The 18,009-nt window shown below is 31.3% G+C and overlaps 2 protein-coding genes across 2 annotated transcripts in view; one reads left to right on the top strand and one right to left on the bottom strand.

The window, feature by feature from the left end:
• Positions 1-1,034: 1,034 nt before the first annotated feature.
• The window catches only part of LOC111714109 (reticulocyte-binding protein 2 homolog a), a gene marked incomplete at its 3' end in the record, with an annotated part of 25,147 nt that continues 8,172 nt past the window's right edge, over positions 1,035-18,009 (top strand). Inside the window, exons 1-13 of the mRNA XM_023489150.1 lie at positions 1,035-1,059; positions 1,303-1,370; positions 1,723-1,800; positions 2,328-2,429; positions 3,362-3,413; positions 3,529-3,629; positions 4,433-4,493; positions 5,707-5,766; positions 6,359-6,436; positions 7,196-7,269; positions 8,576-8,627; positions 12,345-12,411; positions 17,870-17,942. Coding sequence (XP_023344918.1) covers positions 1,311-1,370; positions 1,723-1,800; positions 2,328-2,429; positions 3,362-3,413; positions 3,529-3,629; positions 4,433-4,493; positions 5,707-5,766; positions 6,359-6,436; positions 7,196-7,269; positions 8,576-8,627; positions 12,345-12,411; positions 17,870-17,942 — 858 coding nt within the window. The remainder of the gene's footprint in view (positions 1,060-1,302; positions 1,371-1,722; positions 1,801-2,327; positions 2,430-3,361; positions 3,414-3,528; positions 3,630-4,432; positions 4,494-5,706; positions 5,767-6,358; positions 6,437-7,195; positions 7,270-8,575; positions 8,628-12,344; positions 12,412-17,869; positions 17,943-18,009) is intronic.
• On the bottom strand, positions 12,868-16,212 carry LOC111714110 (melanization protease 1). Its single transcript, XM_023489151.1, has 3 exons — positions 16,113-16,212; positions 13,473-14,352; positions 12,868-13,321 (listed from the first exon to the last, which is right to left on the bottom strand). The coding sequence occupies exons 1-3, from the start codon at positions 16,176-16,178 to the stop codon at positions 12,903-12,905; spliced, it is 1,365 nt and encodes a 454-aa protein (XP_023344919.1). The 5' UTR covers positions 16,179-16,212; the 3' UTR covers positions 12,868-12,902.

Below are 18,009 nucleotides of genomic sequence, written 5' to 3'. Positions count from 1 at the left end.
TTCATCTATATTTATCCATTTATGAATATGGATGAATATGGATGGATATGGATGAATATGGATGAATACTGATGAGTATGGATGATTATGGATGAATATGGATGATTATGAATGAATATGGATGAATATGGATGAATATGGATGAATATGGATGAATATGGATGAATATGGATGAATATGGATGAATATGGATGAATATGGATGAATATGGATGAATATGGNACCATAGATTAATAACAATACAGATAGAACACTTGATATCGTCTTTTCAAGATTTAGACCATAGATTAATAACAATACAGATAGAACACTAAATATCGTCTTTTCAAGATTTAGACCATAGATTAATAACAATACAGATAGAACACTAGATATCGTCTTTTCAAGAGTTTCAAAACCCCTAAATCTTGAAAAGACGACATCTGTGTTGTTATTAATCTTTGCGTAAGGTTTAAAGAAGAGATTAAGCACTCTTTGCTGAACACCATTATTTCTTTGGTCAACATACTGCTGATCACTGCAATACGTACCGAGAGCTTATAGTTTAGAATGCAAGAGTGATAATTTTCTTTTTAAAAAGTTTGTTCCGATTTTTGGGATAAGCATAAAATTTTTACTAAAATTATTGATTTTCATGTAAAAATCACTTTTTTCTTTGACCTTTGTACCAGGTTTCTATGTGCAAACGATTAAGTTATTTTAAATTCAATTTCATCATCTTCAAAAGTTTATTTTTTTAAAAGATTTTCATTTATTAATTTTTACAAAGATTAAAATAGTATTACTTTAAATCATTTCGAATGCAACCTATCTACTTTCAAAATAAAAATGTCATATCAGCGCAAAAGTTCGTAATTTTTTTATTTTCTATTTTGAGATAAAAAAGTACTGAAACTTGATAATGGCTTAGGAATAAAAAATGCAGTTATTTTTTCTGAAAATTTGATCAAGAATATGGATTTCTCATTTTTTTAAAAGATTTTAAAATTCTTATAAAAATTTAAACAGTTCAGAATGTTAATTTTAACAGATCTGATGTGGAGCGTATTCTGAATCTAGGCAAAATAATTGTAAATTTCATGATAATTTAAAATTCAGGGGATACAAGTTTAAATGCATGGATAATGATTAAAAATGCAGGGTTCAAAAGTCAGGTTTAACCAAAAAATGAAAAATTCCACAAAATTAAAATTAAAATATATGAGAAATTACAATTAGCATATTTTGATAAAGCCAAAAAAATGGTTTAATCAAGTTTTTACACATTATTTTCTTAATTGTAATTATTTTGCTTGACTAAAGTGGGAGAAATGGACGCTGAAATATATCCTATTTTTAAACAGGAATTCCAAAAGAGTTCTCTGCTTCAGGTACAAATTCTATCAGATTCTATCAGAGTTCTATCAGATTCTATCAGAGTTCTATCAGATTCTATCAAAGTTTTCTACGATTTTATCAAAGTTTTATGACATTCTATCAAAGTTTCCTACGATTTTATCAAAGTTTTCTACGTGTTTGTCAAAGTTTTTTCAGATCCTACGAAAGTTTCATATGATTCTATCAGAGTTTTATGAGATTCTATCAAAGTATTAAAGTTGAATGAGATGCTATCAAAGTATTAAAGTTGAATGAGATGCTATCAAAGTATTAAAGTTGAGGGGGAGGTGTTTGACGCCCCCTCCCCCTAGCCTGTAGAAACAAGTCTAAATCGTGTTTTTTAAGGTCGGTTTGGAGGAGAGAAGGCTAAAGCTTGTCAGAGCTAGAGTACTGCCTGAACGAATCCAGGCATTGTCCAACCAGGTACACGCCCAAGGCTCAATTTTCCATTAAAAAGATTTTTTTTGAGAGTCAGAGACAAATCTAAGGACGCTCGGACAACATTATCTAAGGAATGGGAGAAAAAAACATTTTCAAAGAAAGTTAGAAGAGGACTTTTTTTAAAGGCTAACATAAAAGACAATTACTAAAAACATTTCTGTTCCCCCCACGCAAATCTGCCCCTTTAGTAAAAGTAAATTCAACCTATATGAAGCATAAAGTGACCGAGTCAACCTTGTTGCACCGGCTAGTCATGTCTATAGAGCTAGGTACAGTACAAACTGGGACCGGAAAGGTTGACACGGCTCGGAAATTCAAATCTACTACGGCTTCCCGTGCCCCTTGATTGTAATTGTTTTTATTTCCCTATAGGCTATCCTGAAAGCTTAAATTTGCAAACGGCTTTTTTAAATTTTAGGCAATCACGCTGTTTGTTTGAGAAAGTTTTCACAAATATATATTATAATTATATACATGTGCTTGTAGCGAAAATCCTAATTGCGTTTTAGATTGAAGAGTTTCTGGGTGGATTAGATTCCTCAAGTTCAGATAAGCAAAGTGATGGTCAGAAACTCCACCAGGAGCTTGGTCATTCTCACACTCAGGTTCAGGTAATATGTTTTAGCTTTTAACTCTCATACGCACAGTGATTACCAGAAAACTCTGGAATAGGAAGACGACTTTTAAATTTAAATTATGACGTTAGATAGTCCAATGAGTACAAGGAACAAAAATTATTCAGTGTAAACAGACCCATTTCACTTAATTTGCGATTTAATAAGTGTCTAGTAAAATTATTTGCTTTATAACAACATCAAATACACTTCCATGTCGTCTTCCTATTTCGGAGTTTTTTGGTTATGACTGTAGATTAATTAACAATACAGAAAGAACACTAGATATCGTCTTGTTAAGATTTAGGGGTTTTTCGTTCACAATAACCTTGAGACAGAAGCCCAAAGGAGTTATGTGATGCTTTCTCTCTCTCTCTTTTCCTCTTTTTGGCTTCTGCGTCAGGGTTATCTTGAACGAAAAACCCCCTAATTCGTGACAAGGCGACATTTAACGTTCAATCAGTACTGGTATTAATCTGCAATTAATTGTTTCTAGATAGAAATACATAATAAATAACAGATCTATGAAAGGAAATTAAGTAGTTCTTCTGTTTGGTTCCAGAATTCAAGACTACTTATTTACGGATTTTATAAAACCTTTTCGGGGATTTTCATCTACATCTACAATTGCATGAATATCTTAATTTTACACCATTTCAAGGGACTATCCACGTAATTTAAACTGACCCTTCATTTCAGAAAGTATTTAATTCTGAGAATTTTCGTTCATAGTGTCTTGAGAAGAAATGCGCAACTCGAAAAGTGACTTTTTCAGAGAACCCACACTTGAAAAATGTCAATTTATAAAGTTAAAAACATGGACATTTCAATCATTCTCGATCTTCATAAGTATTTTTAGGTTAGCGTTGTTCATTCATTCTTTTCATAATCATATTTTATGTTATTCTTATTTTATTTATTTTAATCAGATGAAGCTTGAGGAGTATGAAACTGTTCTCAATCTATTTTCTAAACTTTTAGGAATATTCAATATCTTTCTTTTTCTATAAACCAGCTTGAGAACCCAGGGGAGTCGTAGTTAATCCCACCGTTAAATAAAATTTAATGAATAGATAGATATTGTATAATGTCCCAGGACATATATCCCAGATTGAAACAATGTGTACAAGTTATCAGGAATCTACAAGAAAGCAGGGAACACCCAGACATGTACAAGCAGCCAAAGCAGCCTTACAGGTACAAAACAGCACCAGTACAGTACAATCAGAGATTGGCATCGTTTTGTACATGAACACGAATTTTGAGAATGAATGAAATTTTCGTGACAAAGGATGGACGAACAACTTGGATCATTCAGAGAATTCAAAAAACGAAATTTTGTTATCAACAAACAATAAAAGAACGAATTTTTAAACTACCTTTAGATAAAAACGATCAAAACAAACGATTTAAAAAAAAAAACTTTTTATAAAACGATAGTTTTTTAACTTAATGAACGATTTTACTGAACAATCGTTCAGTGAGAAAACCACTGAAATGAAAACTTTAAGAACAAACAACATCCCTATAGAATTGTACAACTGTACATGATTGGTGTTTTATTTGTAATGTCTAGTTAAAAGATCATTGTAAGATTTGTTTTAAACAACCTTTTTAAGAGAAAATGCATTTTTTGGTCGGAAATTAGAAAACATTCAGGTCATTTCTTGATAAAAAAACATTACAGTAAACATTCATAACCTGAAAAAAAATTGTGAATTTTTTATAAACAATTGTTTTAAAACATTTTTAAAAAACGATAGTTTTTTTGTATTTTGAATTTTCAAAACGAGTGGTTCGTTAAAAATATCGATAGTTAGTTTTTTTTCTAAAAACAAAACCATCGTTTTTGAAAAAATTAAAACGAAAAGAAAAACGACAGTTTTTCGATCGTTTCTATAACAATTAACAACCCTAATCGTGAGCGGAATTTTTCTTATTGAAGGAAGCGCAATAAACGTGCAATCTGTGGCAAAACAAATATTAGCGTTTTTGTTCAGGAACTTAATGACTGGAAACTGAATCTGGAATCTGAAGAAAAATCTGCAAATAAATATTTAGGTAAAATTCTGCAAATATATATTTAATTTTAAAATCTGTAAAAATATATTTAAGTAATAATCTGTAAATATATATTAATGTACAAATTTGCAAGTATATATTTAGGTAAAATTATGCAAATATATATTTTATATAAAATCTGTAAAAATATATTGATGTAAAAATCTGTAAAAATATATGTAAGTAATAATCTGTAAATATATATTAATGTACAAATTTGCAAGTATATATTTAGGAAAAAATTGTGCAAATATATATTTTATTTAAAATCTGTAAAAATATATTGATGTAAAAATCTGTAAAAATATATGTAAGTAATAATCTGTAAATATATATTAATGTACAAATTTGCAAGTAAATATTTAAGTAAAATTGTGCAAATGTATATTTTATTTAAAATCTGTAAAAATATATTGATGAAAAAATCTGTAAAAATATATGTAAGTAATAATCTGTAAATGTATATTAATGTACAAATTTGCAAGTATATATTTAGGAAAAAATTGTGCAAATATATATTTTATTTAAAATCTGTAAAAATATATTGATGTAAAAATCTGTAAAAATATATTTAAGTAATAATCTGTAAATATATATTAATGTACAAATTTGCAAGTATATATTTAGGTAAAATTATGCAAATATATATTTTATATAAAATCTGTAAAAATATATTGATGTAAAAATCTGTAAAAATCTGAAAATACATACTAATGAATGCAAATGAATTAAACTATATTCGTGCTAAAATTACTGTATTGAACCTGTTTTTTGGCAAACCCTGTCAATCATAAAAATGCGATATCCAAAGAAAAGATTATTAGTATTAAATTGTAAACTTTTATATTGTTTAATAGAATTTTGCTTTAAACAATTATAAATGATGAATTTATTAACAATTTTTGATCTTTATGGGTAAAAATGAAAAGGGGTATTAGGCTTTTAAACTCATAAACCTGTTTTTAAATTTAAAATTCCCCCAACTTTCTAACAATTTTCTGAACTGAATTTAAAAGATATTTTTTTTGTAAAATTAGTAAAGTGCAATCATTATTTTCAAATCTGTATAAAATGTATAATATGAGCAAACTTAATTTTTAAAAAAGATTTTGCAAAAAAAAAATCTAATCTTAAGCTGACAAAGCATCATATTATCAAAAGTTTTCAATTAGGAAAAAATAAAAAAAATATTTTTAAAAAATCTTATTTTTAGAAGCTGTTTTTAAGGAAGTACGTACTCTAAAAACAAACCAACAGTTTCAGCCCGATCTAGGTGATTAATCTACAAAATAAATTAATCAGAGCTAAAAACTTTAGTGTCGATTGCAGAGTCCATGCAAAGACCTAATCAGATTGCCGAGAATTTTTTTATTTAAATTTCATTCTAAGAAGCATTTTACAAATTGCAATTTTACAAGTAAACAAAGAAAAGCTGTTAATTTACAACTTCTATTTCTATGTTAATTTACAACTTCTATTTCTATGTTAATTTACAACTTCTATTTCTATGTTAATTTACAACTTCTATTTTTATGTTAATTTACAACTTCTATTTCTATGTCAATTTACAACTTCTATTTCTATGTTAATTTACAATTTCTATTTCTATGTTAATTTACAACTTCTATTTCTATGTTAATTTACAACCATAGAACCATAAACCATAGAAATCAAATAGTCAATTCTTATAAAAATAAATAAGAGGAGGACATATATAAATAAATATTTATAAATAAAATGAAAAAATTTACAGGTCAGCTGAACCTATTTATAAATACAAAAATAAATTTTTTAATAAATCAGCTAATTAATAAATTCAAACAGACAAATTATCAAAGATTCAACGTGAACTTTTTATTTTGTAGAGTTGCTTGCTAAACTTCAGAGTCAACTTATTCTAGCTGCTGAAACATTGTATGCTGAATACAAGACACTGTTTACAGGTAAGGATGGATAGTTTTCACTTTTTTTAAACGATCGTTTCGTTTTAAAAACGACAAAGAAAATACTAAAAACGAAACGGTCGTTTTTGAAAGATCGTTTCTTAAGTTTGTCGTTTCGTTCACAAAAGTAGGTAATTTTTAATTCTTAAAGACCGTTAACGACGACCCTTCGTTAACGATCATTAATAACCTTTAAAAAAACTAAATAAATTTTTGGTCGGAAAATTCTTAGAATATTTCTCTCGATAAAAAAACCATTTAATATTCATAAGCTCATCTTCCTGAAAAAAATTGACATTAATTGTTATAAAACTCTTCTGATTCATTATCGAAATTTTTTTAAAAGATCGTTTTTACAAACAACAATTTTTTAAGAAAACTAAAGTTTACAAAACGATCGTTTTTCAGTTTTTAAAAGTTCAAAACGAGTAGTTCCTTTAAAAATATATTGTTTATTTAAAACGAAATGATCGATAAAAAATTGAAACTCACGACTTTAAGATTATTGGATAAAAATTAAACTTAATTAATAGAAATGCACAATAATGTTTTGGAAAACCAGCAAGTTCAATTCTGAAAATCATCAACGTTTAAGAGAAAAAAAATGTTTAAAACCATGATTTTCATTTTGATTAAATATCTTATAATCATCTTCATTTTGATCTTAATTAATAATTTTACTAAAACTAGCTCAATATTCTTAATAAATTGAAAAATAAAAATATTGCTATTTAAATTAATACTTTTCTGTTTTTTAAGATAATCTTGGGTTTTGCGAGTACACTGCTGTACAGCGTGAACTCTGTCTAGAGATCGATCAGCTGATTAGACTGGTAAGTACACTGCTGTACAGCGTTAACTCTGTATAGAGATCGATCAGCTGATTAGACTGGTAAGTAGACTGCTGTACAGCGTGAACTCTGTCTAGAGATCGATCAGCTGATTAGACTGGTAAGTACACTTCTGTACAGCGTAAACTCTGTCTAGAGATCGATCAGCTGACTAGACTGGTAAGTACACTTCTGTACAGCGTAAACTCTGTCTAGAGATCGATCAGCTGATTAGACTGGTAAGTACATTTCTGTACAGCGTAAACTCTGTCTAGAGATCGATCAGCTGATTAGACTGGTAAGTATTCTGCTCAGCGTGAACTCTGTCTAGAGATCGATCAGCTGATTAGACTGGTAAGTACATTGCTGTACAGTGTGAACTCTGTCTAGAGATCGATCAGCTGATTAGACTGGTAAGTACACTCCTGTACAGCGTGAACTCTGTCTAGAGATCGATCAGCTGATTGTAAAACTCAAAACTTTTCTGATATTTCTGTAAACTTTGATTGATTTATAAAACTTCCAAAATTTTCAGGCAAAATTTTGTCTTTTAACAGTCCGTAAATTTTTCCTGGGGTCATGAGAGTTTCCAAAAATTGGCTCGATCAATTCAGCCGTTTCTACGTTTATTGGATACAGACAAACCACATGTATATACAGGGTGTCCCACGAAACATGACAGTAGAGAGACGACTTGGCATTCATTTTTCCAAATAATTTAGAAGCAAAATCATCGAATTTATAAACTCAAAATCGTCCCTTAAGTCCTGGCATTTCCAAAATGTAGTCTGCCTTTTTTTGTGCTTTCAATTTGACAATTTTAATTTTATATTTAATAAATTGAAATTTAATCAAAATTCTTAATATCTCTGGTAATATTAAAAGTACAATAAAGGCAGACTACATTTTGGAAATGCCTGCATGGACCAGGGCATTTTGTGATTAATGTTTCAAGAATCATACATGCAAATTGTAAAAGTAGATTGATAAATGAATTCCACATTTTATTCCTTAGATCAAAGACTATATTCAAACGGTTTCTCTATATTGTCATGTTTCTTGGGACACCCTGTATACAGATGTTTCGTGGGACACCCTGCATACAGATGTTTCGTTGGACACCCTGTATACAGATGTTTCGTGAGACACCCTGTATACAGATGTTTCGTGGGACACCCTGTATACAGATGTTTCGTGGGACACCCTGTATACAGATGTTTCGTGGGACACCCTGTATACAGATGTTACTATAATGCTATGAGCTCTGTTGAGTTGCATTTTTATTAAAAGTAAAGAAAACTTTTTTCAGGTAAAAACAAAACTGTTGGTAACAGAGAACATATCTTCGGTGGGAGCTCTAGGTATATACAGGGGGGTCCATACAACTGTGGAATGGGAAAATGACTTTTAAGTGATTTAAACAGTACAGCAAAAAATGAAAGGGGGTATAGGCTTAAGATGAAAAATAAGCACTTTTGATAGCTACTAATCTTACTTCTATCTGTTATGTCTACAATTATATATTTAATAATTTGTATTCGTTTTTTATGCAATTCACTTAAAATGCCGAAATAGTTGACCGCCAGATATCTCAGCTCTCGATGCTTTGAATGATTACACGTGGCAGAGACACCAAGCGGAAAAAAATCGTTTTAAGTGCATTGTATATAAAACAAATAACAAATAGTATGAAATATTAACTATATAAAAATGCTTCGAAAAATAATCGATGACTTTAGGTTGTGATATCTGAATGATTTGTTTAAAATCAATTTTATTATTTTACGATGTGAGTCGTATATTACAACTTTCTGTATGGACGCTACGTTCTTCGATATAAGTATTTTTTAAACAATTTTCTCCTTATAGACGCAACAGATAAAAGTAAGATAAGTAGACATCAAAAGCGATTATTTTTCGCCTTTACCCCTTTTTATTTTTTGCAAACACTCCCTTTAAGTGAATTGAGTTTGCATCCACTATACACAATTGCTGTGTTTCATTTCAATGGACTATTTAAAATCAGAGCTTGAGTCTAACTGTCGTCTTCCTACTACACAGTTTACTAGGTCCCACCGTCCTTTTTAATTCGCAAATATTATTATATTATTGCAATGCAGTCAATAAAGGGACTGTAAGCGTAATTTAAAATGACTCTCCATACATAGATGGCAATGCCCGACTAGCAATGGTACCCTAGAAACCTTAATCTGATTAAAATGTGGAAGATATATCACTCTAGTATGCCGAGTCCATTAGCGCAGCCGCCTGATCCAATCAGGGTTCAGTCATGTGTTTGGTGTCTATTCTGAACCAATAGAAATTGCATGGCGGTAACATTTATCTTTCTATCTAGCTCATTATCTAATTAGAGATGAATCCTTATATCGGCGCTTTCAGTAAATGGAACGTCTGTTGCCTGACTTAAAAAAATGATTAATTCTAAAAAGTTCTGTATTTTTTCATACAAGCAAGAAATGAGCAACTTACTTCTGCATAGAAAACGCAAAGAAAATAAACAGTTTAAAAGAGTTAAACACATGGATATCTCATTTATACTTGATCAGAGAGGGAGGGATGGCTGCTCCTCGGGGTTTTGGAGTTGCTCCCATGGTTTTGGAGTAAAATGTGAACATTTATCCGACCTTTTAAAAAGGGTACTTTACAACCGAAAATTGAAAAAGGGCTCTGTTACCCTTTTTACTGTCTTTGTTCAGAAATTTGCAGAAAAAAAAAATCGCAAATTTCAGTTCAAGTAGCCTCAGGCGATCATATAGTTTTTATTAGCCAAACTGACAACATTTAATTTAGTTTATACATTAAACCTTATTGGTAAATGTAAAAAACCTCTTTTTTCAGCTAGATACAGTAAAAAAAATTTAATTTAATAAGTTTAGTTAACATGAGCAGAGAAATTGTGCAGTGTAAACAGAACCATTTTACTTAACAAGTGAATTAATAACTTATTAGTGAGCTTAGTAACAACATCAAATGCACTTCAGTATTGCTATAATGTCGTCTTCCTATTCTACAGTTTTCTGGTTATTACTGTATATAAAGGTTTCATTTGAGCTGGTCTAATACATCTCAACATCTGTATTAGTTATCTTATTTCCGAGTTTTTTCCAATTCTTCGCCTTAAATCTTTAATTGTTGTTTCCATTAAAAATGCATTTTTTGCTCAACACCTACAAATGTTATGTCAAATTTAGAGCCTGTTATATGTTATATGGCGGAGTACTATAACAAAAATCATCAAATAATATCTGGAGGAAAACTATGTTTTTTCTCGCCGCAATCTAAAACGTTATAATCTCTATTATATCTTTACAGACTGATTGTAGATTTTAAACTCGAATTATTTGATCTAACAGTGAAAAAAGCCCTTCGGTGTCCAATTTTGTTTACAAATTTCATTAATATGATGGCTTAAGAAAAATAACAGTTTGAAGCTATATAAGGCTTTTTCAATCTTTATATCCTATATAAAGTTTTAAAGATTTTGAACTAAAAATTTAGATTTAGCGCTTAATTGCTCACAGCACACATTGAAATTTGGAAAGAGTTACAGCCAGGGGCGTACTAGGGGGGGGGGCCGACCCCCTCCTACGCTTGCTCCCCCCTGAGGGGAGGGCACCCATATAAAAATACTGTAAAATCTCCCTTTTACCCATAACAAAAAATTGTCATTAAAAAAGCTATAATAAATACTGCCTTCAGTGTAAAAATATCTTTGATATCATTATTTGTAATTATACAATATGTATCGTTTCTATTAAAATATAAATATTTTTAAGAAACGTTTCCATCTCTTTTTTTTACCCATTAACCCTATCTCTGCTGGGGTACTTGAAAACCAGGATATGCTGGGGGTGGAGTCAATTTGACCCCCCCCCCCTCTAAATCCCATGTTTTTCTTATTCCCCCCTCCCCACCCTACCCCCCTTCAGATTATGTGAATAGTTTAAACACAATTATTATCTATATCTTGATGAGAATGTTTCTTATTCCCCCCTCCCCACCCCCCTTCCCTTCAGAGTGTTATCACGCATGATTCTTCATTCTTCTGCATGGATAACAAATCTCAGTCAAAACGAACAAAACTCGACTGAAACTCGACTTTTAAAGTCGAGTTTAACTCGTAAATAGTCGTACCAGAACTCGACTTTCGGCTGAGATTGTATACCTTTTATGGAAGAGTTTTTATACCACGTTTGAAAGAGTTTTTATGCCACTAAAATGGACGAGATTTTTCCACTCAACAAAAACTCAACTTTTAAAGTCGAGAAAAAGTTGACTTTTTAATTTTTGACTTTAACTCGTACACCGTCCTTTCAGAAGCTGACTTTTGGACGGTTTTTTTTAAGTCGACTTTCTAAGTTGAGTTAAAGTCAACTTTTAAAGTCAAGTTATGTCAACTTTTTTATTCGAGTTTAAGTCGACTTTTCCGACTTTAAAGACGATTTTTTCTCGACTTTTAAGTAGAATTTTTCTCGACTTTTTTTACCAATTTTATACTTCACCGTTTTACCACTTCTATACATACATCTAAATTGACACACTCATACATAATCAACATTTATTCATCAATCAATCATCATTAATCAGACAAACTCTATACTCACTACAAATACTTGAAAATAAAACTTCCATTTATAAAAAAATTCACAATTTACTGACATTGAGTAAACAGTGTTCCAAGTTTTTGACTAGTTCAACACTGGGACTTTTTTACGAACAGTGAACATGAAGGCTTTGTCTGATAAAGTATGAATTAGATATCCATGTTTTAATTTTAAAAACTGATTATTTCCAATTCTGGTTTCTTCCACAAAAGCGACTCGCACTTTCTAATGCAGAAAAACTTATAGAAATTATCAGGAAAAAATAAACTTAAACCTAGAAAAACGACAATAGCTTGCTCATTATCAATAAGATAAAGGTTTCTGGGTACGGTTGTGAATCAGGCAAAAAAAAACAAAGCTAGTTTAAACATGTTTTTAAATGCCCCAAAAAATCCGCAAATCCATGATTCTACATTTTGAAGGAAAACATGAACACAAACTGTTTAATTACAGATACTGTGTTAAACCCCCTACTGGAAAGAATAAGCATAACTGAATCAAAAGTGCAGGAGATTACGAGGTAAACAAATATATAATTTTTTTTTTGGAGGGTTTTAAAATTACTCCAGAAACTTTCCAGTACATGCCTTTTGACTTTTAAATCCTTGTACATGTTAAAAGCAAACAACAGCAATACTAGAGGAAAAATAAAAGTTGAAATTTGTGCATAGATTGTTAATTTAAAAATCAATTATTGCCTGCTTACGTGAAAGGAAGGAAAAAAAAACTTTGCTGTAATATACCAAAATCTCTAGTTGTAAGCGCTGTAAGTGTACACTGTACTGCATGCATAGACATGTTCCAAATCCGTACATGGTTTTCTTAACAGGGTTCATTTAAAACAAATCTATAAATTGTTACTTAGAGAAATACTATTGCTGTGCTTGACCTTTAAAAGTTGAGCGAAGCCGGTTAAACTTCTATTTGGTTATTGCTTAATTTTTCTCTTCTATTGACTTACTTGTTTTTTACATAATTAATTGTATACTATATGTATGTAATGTATTTGAATCAATTTCCAATCTTTTGTTTAATCCAATCTATGTACTCTGAAACTCTTGTGTATACCCCAGGGAACCCGTTACCGCAATCACTGGATCCAAAGCTAGTTATACCAATCAGAATCCAATTGCTGTTGTCAGTATCATCCAGCAGTATCTTTCTTCTCTTATCAAATCTATTGATTACAAGTGGACCCCCTGAATCACCCTTACAAGAATCCTTTCCTTGCTCCCCTCCAGCACAGAGCTGATTTGGATATGTTACTTTAGCCCATGATTTTTGGCAATCAGCTTGAGTAAGGATTGGTAAATCCACAAACAGCTGGTCGTTGGTAGACACTGAGTTTCTAATCGCCAGATTCTTTGTTTGCCCGAAGTATTCTTCTTTTGGTACACTTCGCCCCCAACCAACTGCATGAGCTCGCACTCCTTAAATTCAGGTTATTTGTTTTCCAAAAGTTTAAAAGAAAAATGCGTTCTATTTAAGTCATTACAATTATTTATAATTTACCATTCTTTTTGCTTTTTTAACCTAACTTATGTTTATTTAAATGATTCTTAGGAAATATGTTAACCCTTCCTTCAATACTGTTGTCATAATCCGTTGTATCCAATATCTTCAAAGCTGATCTTGTTGGTAGACAAACGGGTTCCACATACTCATTAATTCCTTTAACTTGAGTTTTCAGTTTGACGAGGGCAATGTCATTAATGAGTGTTCCCTCTCTCTGATTAAATGCATACATTTCATGTACAATCCATCTCTCAATGTCTATAATCTGCGCTTTTTCAAGACATTTCGCTCTTCCTCTTTGTCCGACACAGTCAGGATCTGTATCTACTTTCCAGTCTCCGACATTTGCTTTGTCCATTGTTTTGGAAGGATCAGCGTTATAACAATGCCCTGCTGTCAACACATACCAGCTATTAATCAAGCTAGCACCACACTTGTAAGAAATCTCCCTTCCATCAAATTTTCCAAGAAGAACAGGGAAAGAATACACTCCTGGTTTTGTTTTTTCACCTCCAATAATATTGCTTAAATCTGCTTTGAATCCACAGTCCTGTGTTTCAATGCTTGGAAGGTAGCTAGGGGATGATACATCAGATTGGGAACCTGTTTCTATGCGTTCAACGAGAGTAGATGACGATCCAGGACAGCATAAACTGTTCCGGGGTCCAGGGCAACTTAGCTCTCTTAGCTGAGGGATTGTTATTTGACCAGCTCTAGCCTGTTGAAGAAGTATTGGACATTGTTGAAGAGGAATACATGTATTGCCGGCTGGACATCCTTTGCTCTGTTTTTCAGGATCCTCACAGCATATTGTAGTTCGGCCTCCAGAGCACCTTTTCAACTGTGGAATTGTAAGTTTTCCTGCTCGAAGATCAGCCTTAATAGCATCACATTGTGGTGCAGTGACTGAGTAGCAGGTTTCAGTTGAACTGCATTCTCCAGATTCCTACCACCATTTTCAAACATAATTTATAATAATAGGCTTTGAAGGAAGTTATCATTGTATGCAAGATTGTTAGAAAATAAAAACAAAAAGAAACACTGGGCCTTATGATTTAAATTAAGTATTTAAATGAAAATACTTTTGTTTTCAAAATAATATTTCTAATGGGAACACATAAAGGAATTCAGGTAAAGGAATTTAGGAATGTTAAGTTTTGCTACTTTTTTTAAAAAAAGTTTCAGTGTTACAGTTTACTAAGTGCTTTTAAAAGTTGTCATGCTCTTAAGTATATCTTTGTAAAATTGTAATCTAACTTGTTTTTAAATTTTTATTATCTTTATCAAATTTTTTTTTGACTCAGGCAGAAAATACTGGGCTTAAAGATGGGATAAAAATAAAAACTTTAATAAAATCAGGCACAGTCACATTTTGCAAGATGTAACAAAAGCTAACTTTAAGATCATTTAATTTTTGAATATATGATAAACCTATTTTTATGAGAAGCCTTATAAAACACAAAAATAATTCTTTTTTAAACTGATCAAATAGGGTTTCGGCTTCCTACAAGATGGGCACGTTCAACTTTTTTTTCTTTTGTTAGTTTATCATTTGCGAACAACCAACTTCGTAATGTTTTTTTCATTCTTTCAAAAAAATTGATTTTGTTCGCTCAAAATTAATGTTCATTTTCATCTTTTTTGTATGTTTTCTCACTAAACAATTGTTCAGTAAAATCATTTGTTCAGTACATTCGTTCGTTTAGCACAAAAAAGTATCTTTTTTATAAGAAGTTAGAAAAAATGGTTCATTTAATATAGTAATATTGTTTTAAAAAATGTTGTTCCATAAAATCTTTTGGTCAGTAAGAACACCATAGTTTTTTTTCAAAATCTTTTTAAATGATTTTAGATTTTAGATTTTTAGTTTTAGTTTTTATTCTTTTGTTTTCAAAAATCGATTATTTTTTTAATTTCTCTGAATGGTCCATTTTATTTGTTCATTAGCTGAAGAGCCCAGCGTTGCCCATAGGAAAAAAGAAAAATAATGTCGAAAACCAAAAAAAAATAGAATTTTTTTTGCCTAAAATGTGTCCACAAAAAATTTCAGCCCATTCGGTCTAGCCATTTGGCCAGCTATTGGTGATATATATATATAAACGAATGTCTTGTTTTATTATATAGATTTTTTATTGTTTTATTATATTTATTACAAAAAAATTTGTTGGTTATTAAAAATTACGCCTATCTCTAGTTGCACCAAAAGTATTTCAAAATTAAGAGCATTTGAATCAACACAGTTAACAGATTGACAGGAATGTCTCACACTGTAGTTAACAGATTGACAGGAATGTCTCACACTGTAGTTAACAGATTGACAGGAATGTCTCGCAATTTTTAGACTTTTAAGAGATAATTTCAGAATCTGCATGGTAGACAAATTTCCTTTTATTACATTATGTAAAAATTTTACACTTTTTTTTCAAAGCGATAAAAAAATCGTTGCTCGTTTTCCGTTTTGAAAAATCGTTTTGGTTAATTTCTTTATCAGAGAACAAAATTATTATATCATAATGTAATTAAAGTAAATTTATCGAGAATACAATTCTGCCATTTTATCAGTAACTCAAGTTTTTGCAAACCAATTTTAACATCAATAAACCTAAAGGTCTAAGATCGGACCTCAATGCCCGTCATTACATCTAACAATGTTGAATTTAAAAAAAAAATGGAAAGTTGTAAAATATGATTGGAAATCCTAAATCCCTGGCTAAGCACTGATGCTAGAAATGAACAAAGAAACCATAAGACATGTGAGAGGTTTCTCGGCATCTTGAGAACTGTCTGCTATAGGCTTTCAACCATGCCAGGGCCAGGGAAGGAGGGAAGGTAACCTCCCCTGCCCAGCTTCCGAACCTCATTTTACCTATTTGCGGCAACGTGCGTCTTTGGGAATGTTCTTCCATTGTGGGGAGGATCGAAAGCCCTATAGGAAAGCGCAGTGCCACGATTAGGTAAAATGAGGTTCGCTAGCTGTGCGAGGAAAATTGCCTTCCCTCCCTCGGCCAGAGAGAGGGGGGGGGGTGGCATTGTTTTAAAAATCTGGATATTCAAGTTTCCTATTGCTCTGACTGGTTACAGGGTATGAAAGAATTTCAACATGATGAAATTCTGTGATTCTCTTTATGCTGTAGAACACTGCAGACTAAGAGTGGAGTGAATGTCTCACACTGTAGTTAACAGATTGACAGGAATGTCTCACACTGTAGTTAACAGATTGACAGGAATGTCTCACACTGCAGTTAACAGATTGACAGGAATGTCTCACACTGNATCTATGTTATATCAGAATATCTAACTATTGTCCCATCTATGTTATATCAGAATATCTAACTATTGTCCCATCTATGTTATATCAGAATATCTAACTATTGTCCCATCTATGTTATATCAGAATATCTAACTATTGTCCCATCTATGTTATATCAGAATATCTAACTATTGTCCCATCTATGTTATATCAGAATATCTAACTATTGTCCCATCTATGTTATATCAGAATATCTAACTATTGTCCCATCTATGTTATATCAGAATATCTAACTATTGTCCCATCTATGTTATATCAGAATATCTAACTATTGTCCCATCTATGTTATATCAGAATATCTAACTATTGTCCCATCTATGTTATATCAGAATATCTAACTATTGTCCCATCTATGTTATATCAGAATATCTAACTATTGTCCCATCTATGTTATATCAGAATATCTAACTATTGTCCCATCTATGTTATATCAGAATATCTAACTATTGTCCCATCTATGTTATATCAGAATATCTAACTATTGTCCCATCTATGTTATATCAGAATATCTAACTATTGTCCCATCTATGTTATATCAGAATATCTAACTATTGTCCCATCTATGTTTTATAAGAATATCTTGGTTTAGAGCCAGATCATGTGTTACTTATTGCCTCAGGGTGAAAAATCTCATTTAAACTTCAAATACATAAAACATGAAATTATTTTTACTACGTCATTTAGCCTACCGTACACGTCTATTGGATGAGGGGGGGGTAGAGGATGTGGATAGAAAAACTCCCCTCATCCTTATTTCGTCGGGGGGGAAGGGGGAGGGGTTGATGCCCCTTCTTGGGTTCTGTTAAGTCCCTGTATACTTTAAAAATACACTTTTTTTATTTTCTCGGTGTGACTCATTTCAAAGGCCAAACAAAAAATGTACTAGCTTTAATTAAAGGCTCTGAAAACGTCGCTATAAAGTTAGTTTAATTACTTTTCAATGGCTTTACCATTTGCACACTATAATTCTGAATTTACGAAACAGCAATTTGAAGGATTTTTTTGCATATATTTTTTTAGTGCATAGGTAAAGGGTATAGGACGGTAAAATGTCAGGTCAAGCACCCAAACTATTAAAGTTAGCATTTTTTGTTCTATGCCGTGGCCTTGAACAAATTGGGCTTTAAACCTGCATTAAACCCTATTTCTGTAGAAAAGGAGAAACCCTATTGTTGACCAATCATGGATCTGCTGTGGAATTGGGGCAATCCCAACTTCAAGACAAGGTGAATAATTATAATATTAGGATTGTATTTAGATAGATAGATAGATAGATAGATAGATAGATAGATA

The sequence above is a fragment of the Eurytemora carolleeae genome, unplaced genomic scaffold, assembly GCF_000591075.1.
Source record: "Eurytemora carolleeae unplaced genomic scaffold, Eaff_2.0 scaffold1486, whole genome shotgun sequence".
NCBI classification, from domain to species: Eukaryota; Metazoa; Arthropoda; class Copepoda; order Calanoida; family Temoridae; genus Eurytemora; species Eurytemora carolleeae.
This window is presented reverse-complemented; position numbering and strand designations above follow the sequence as displayed.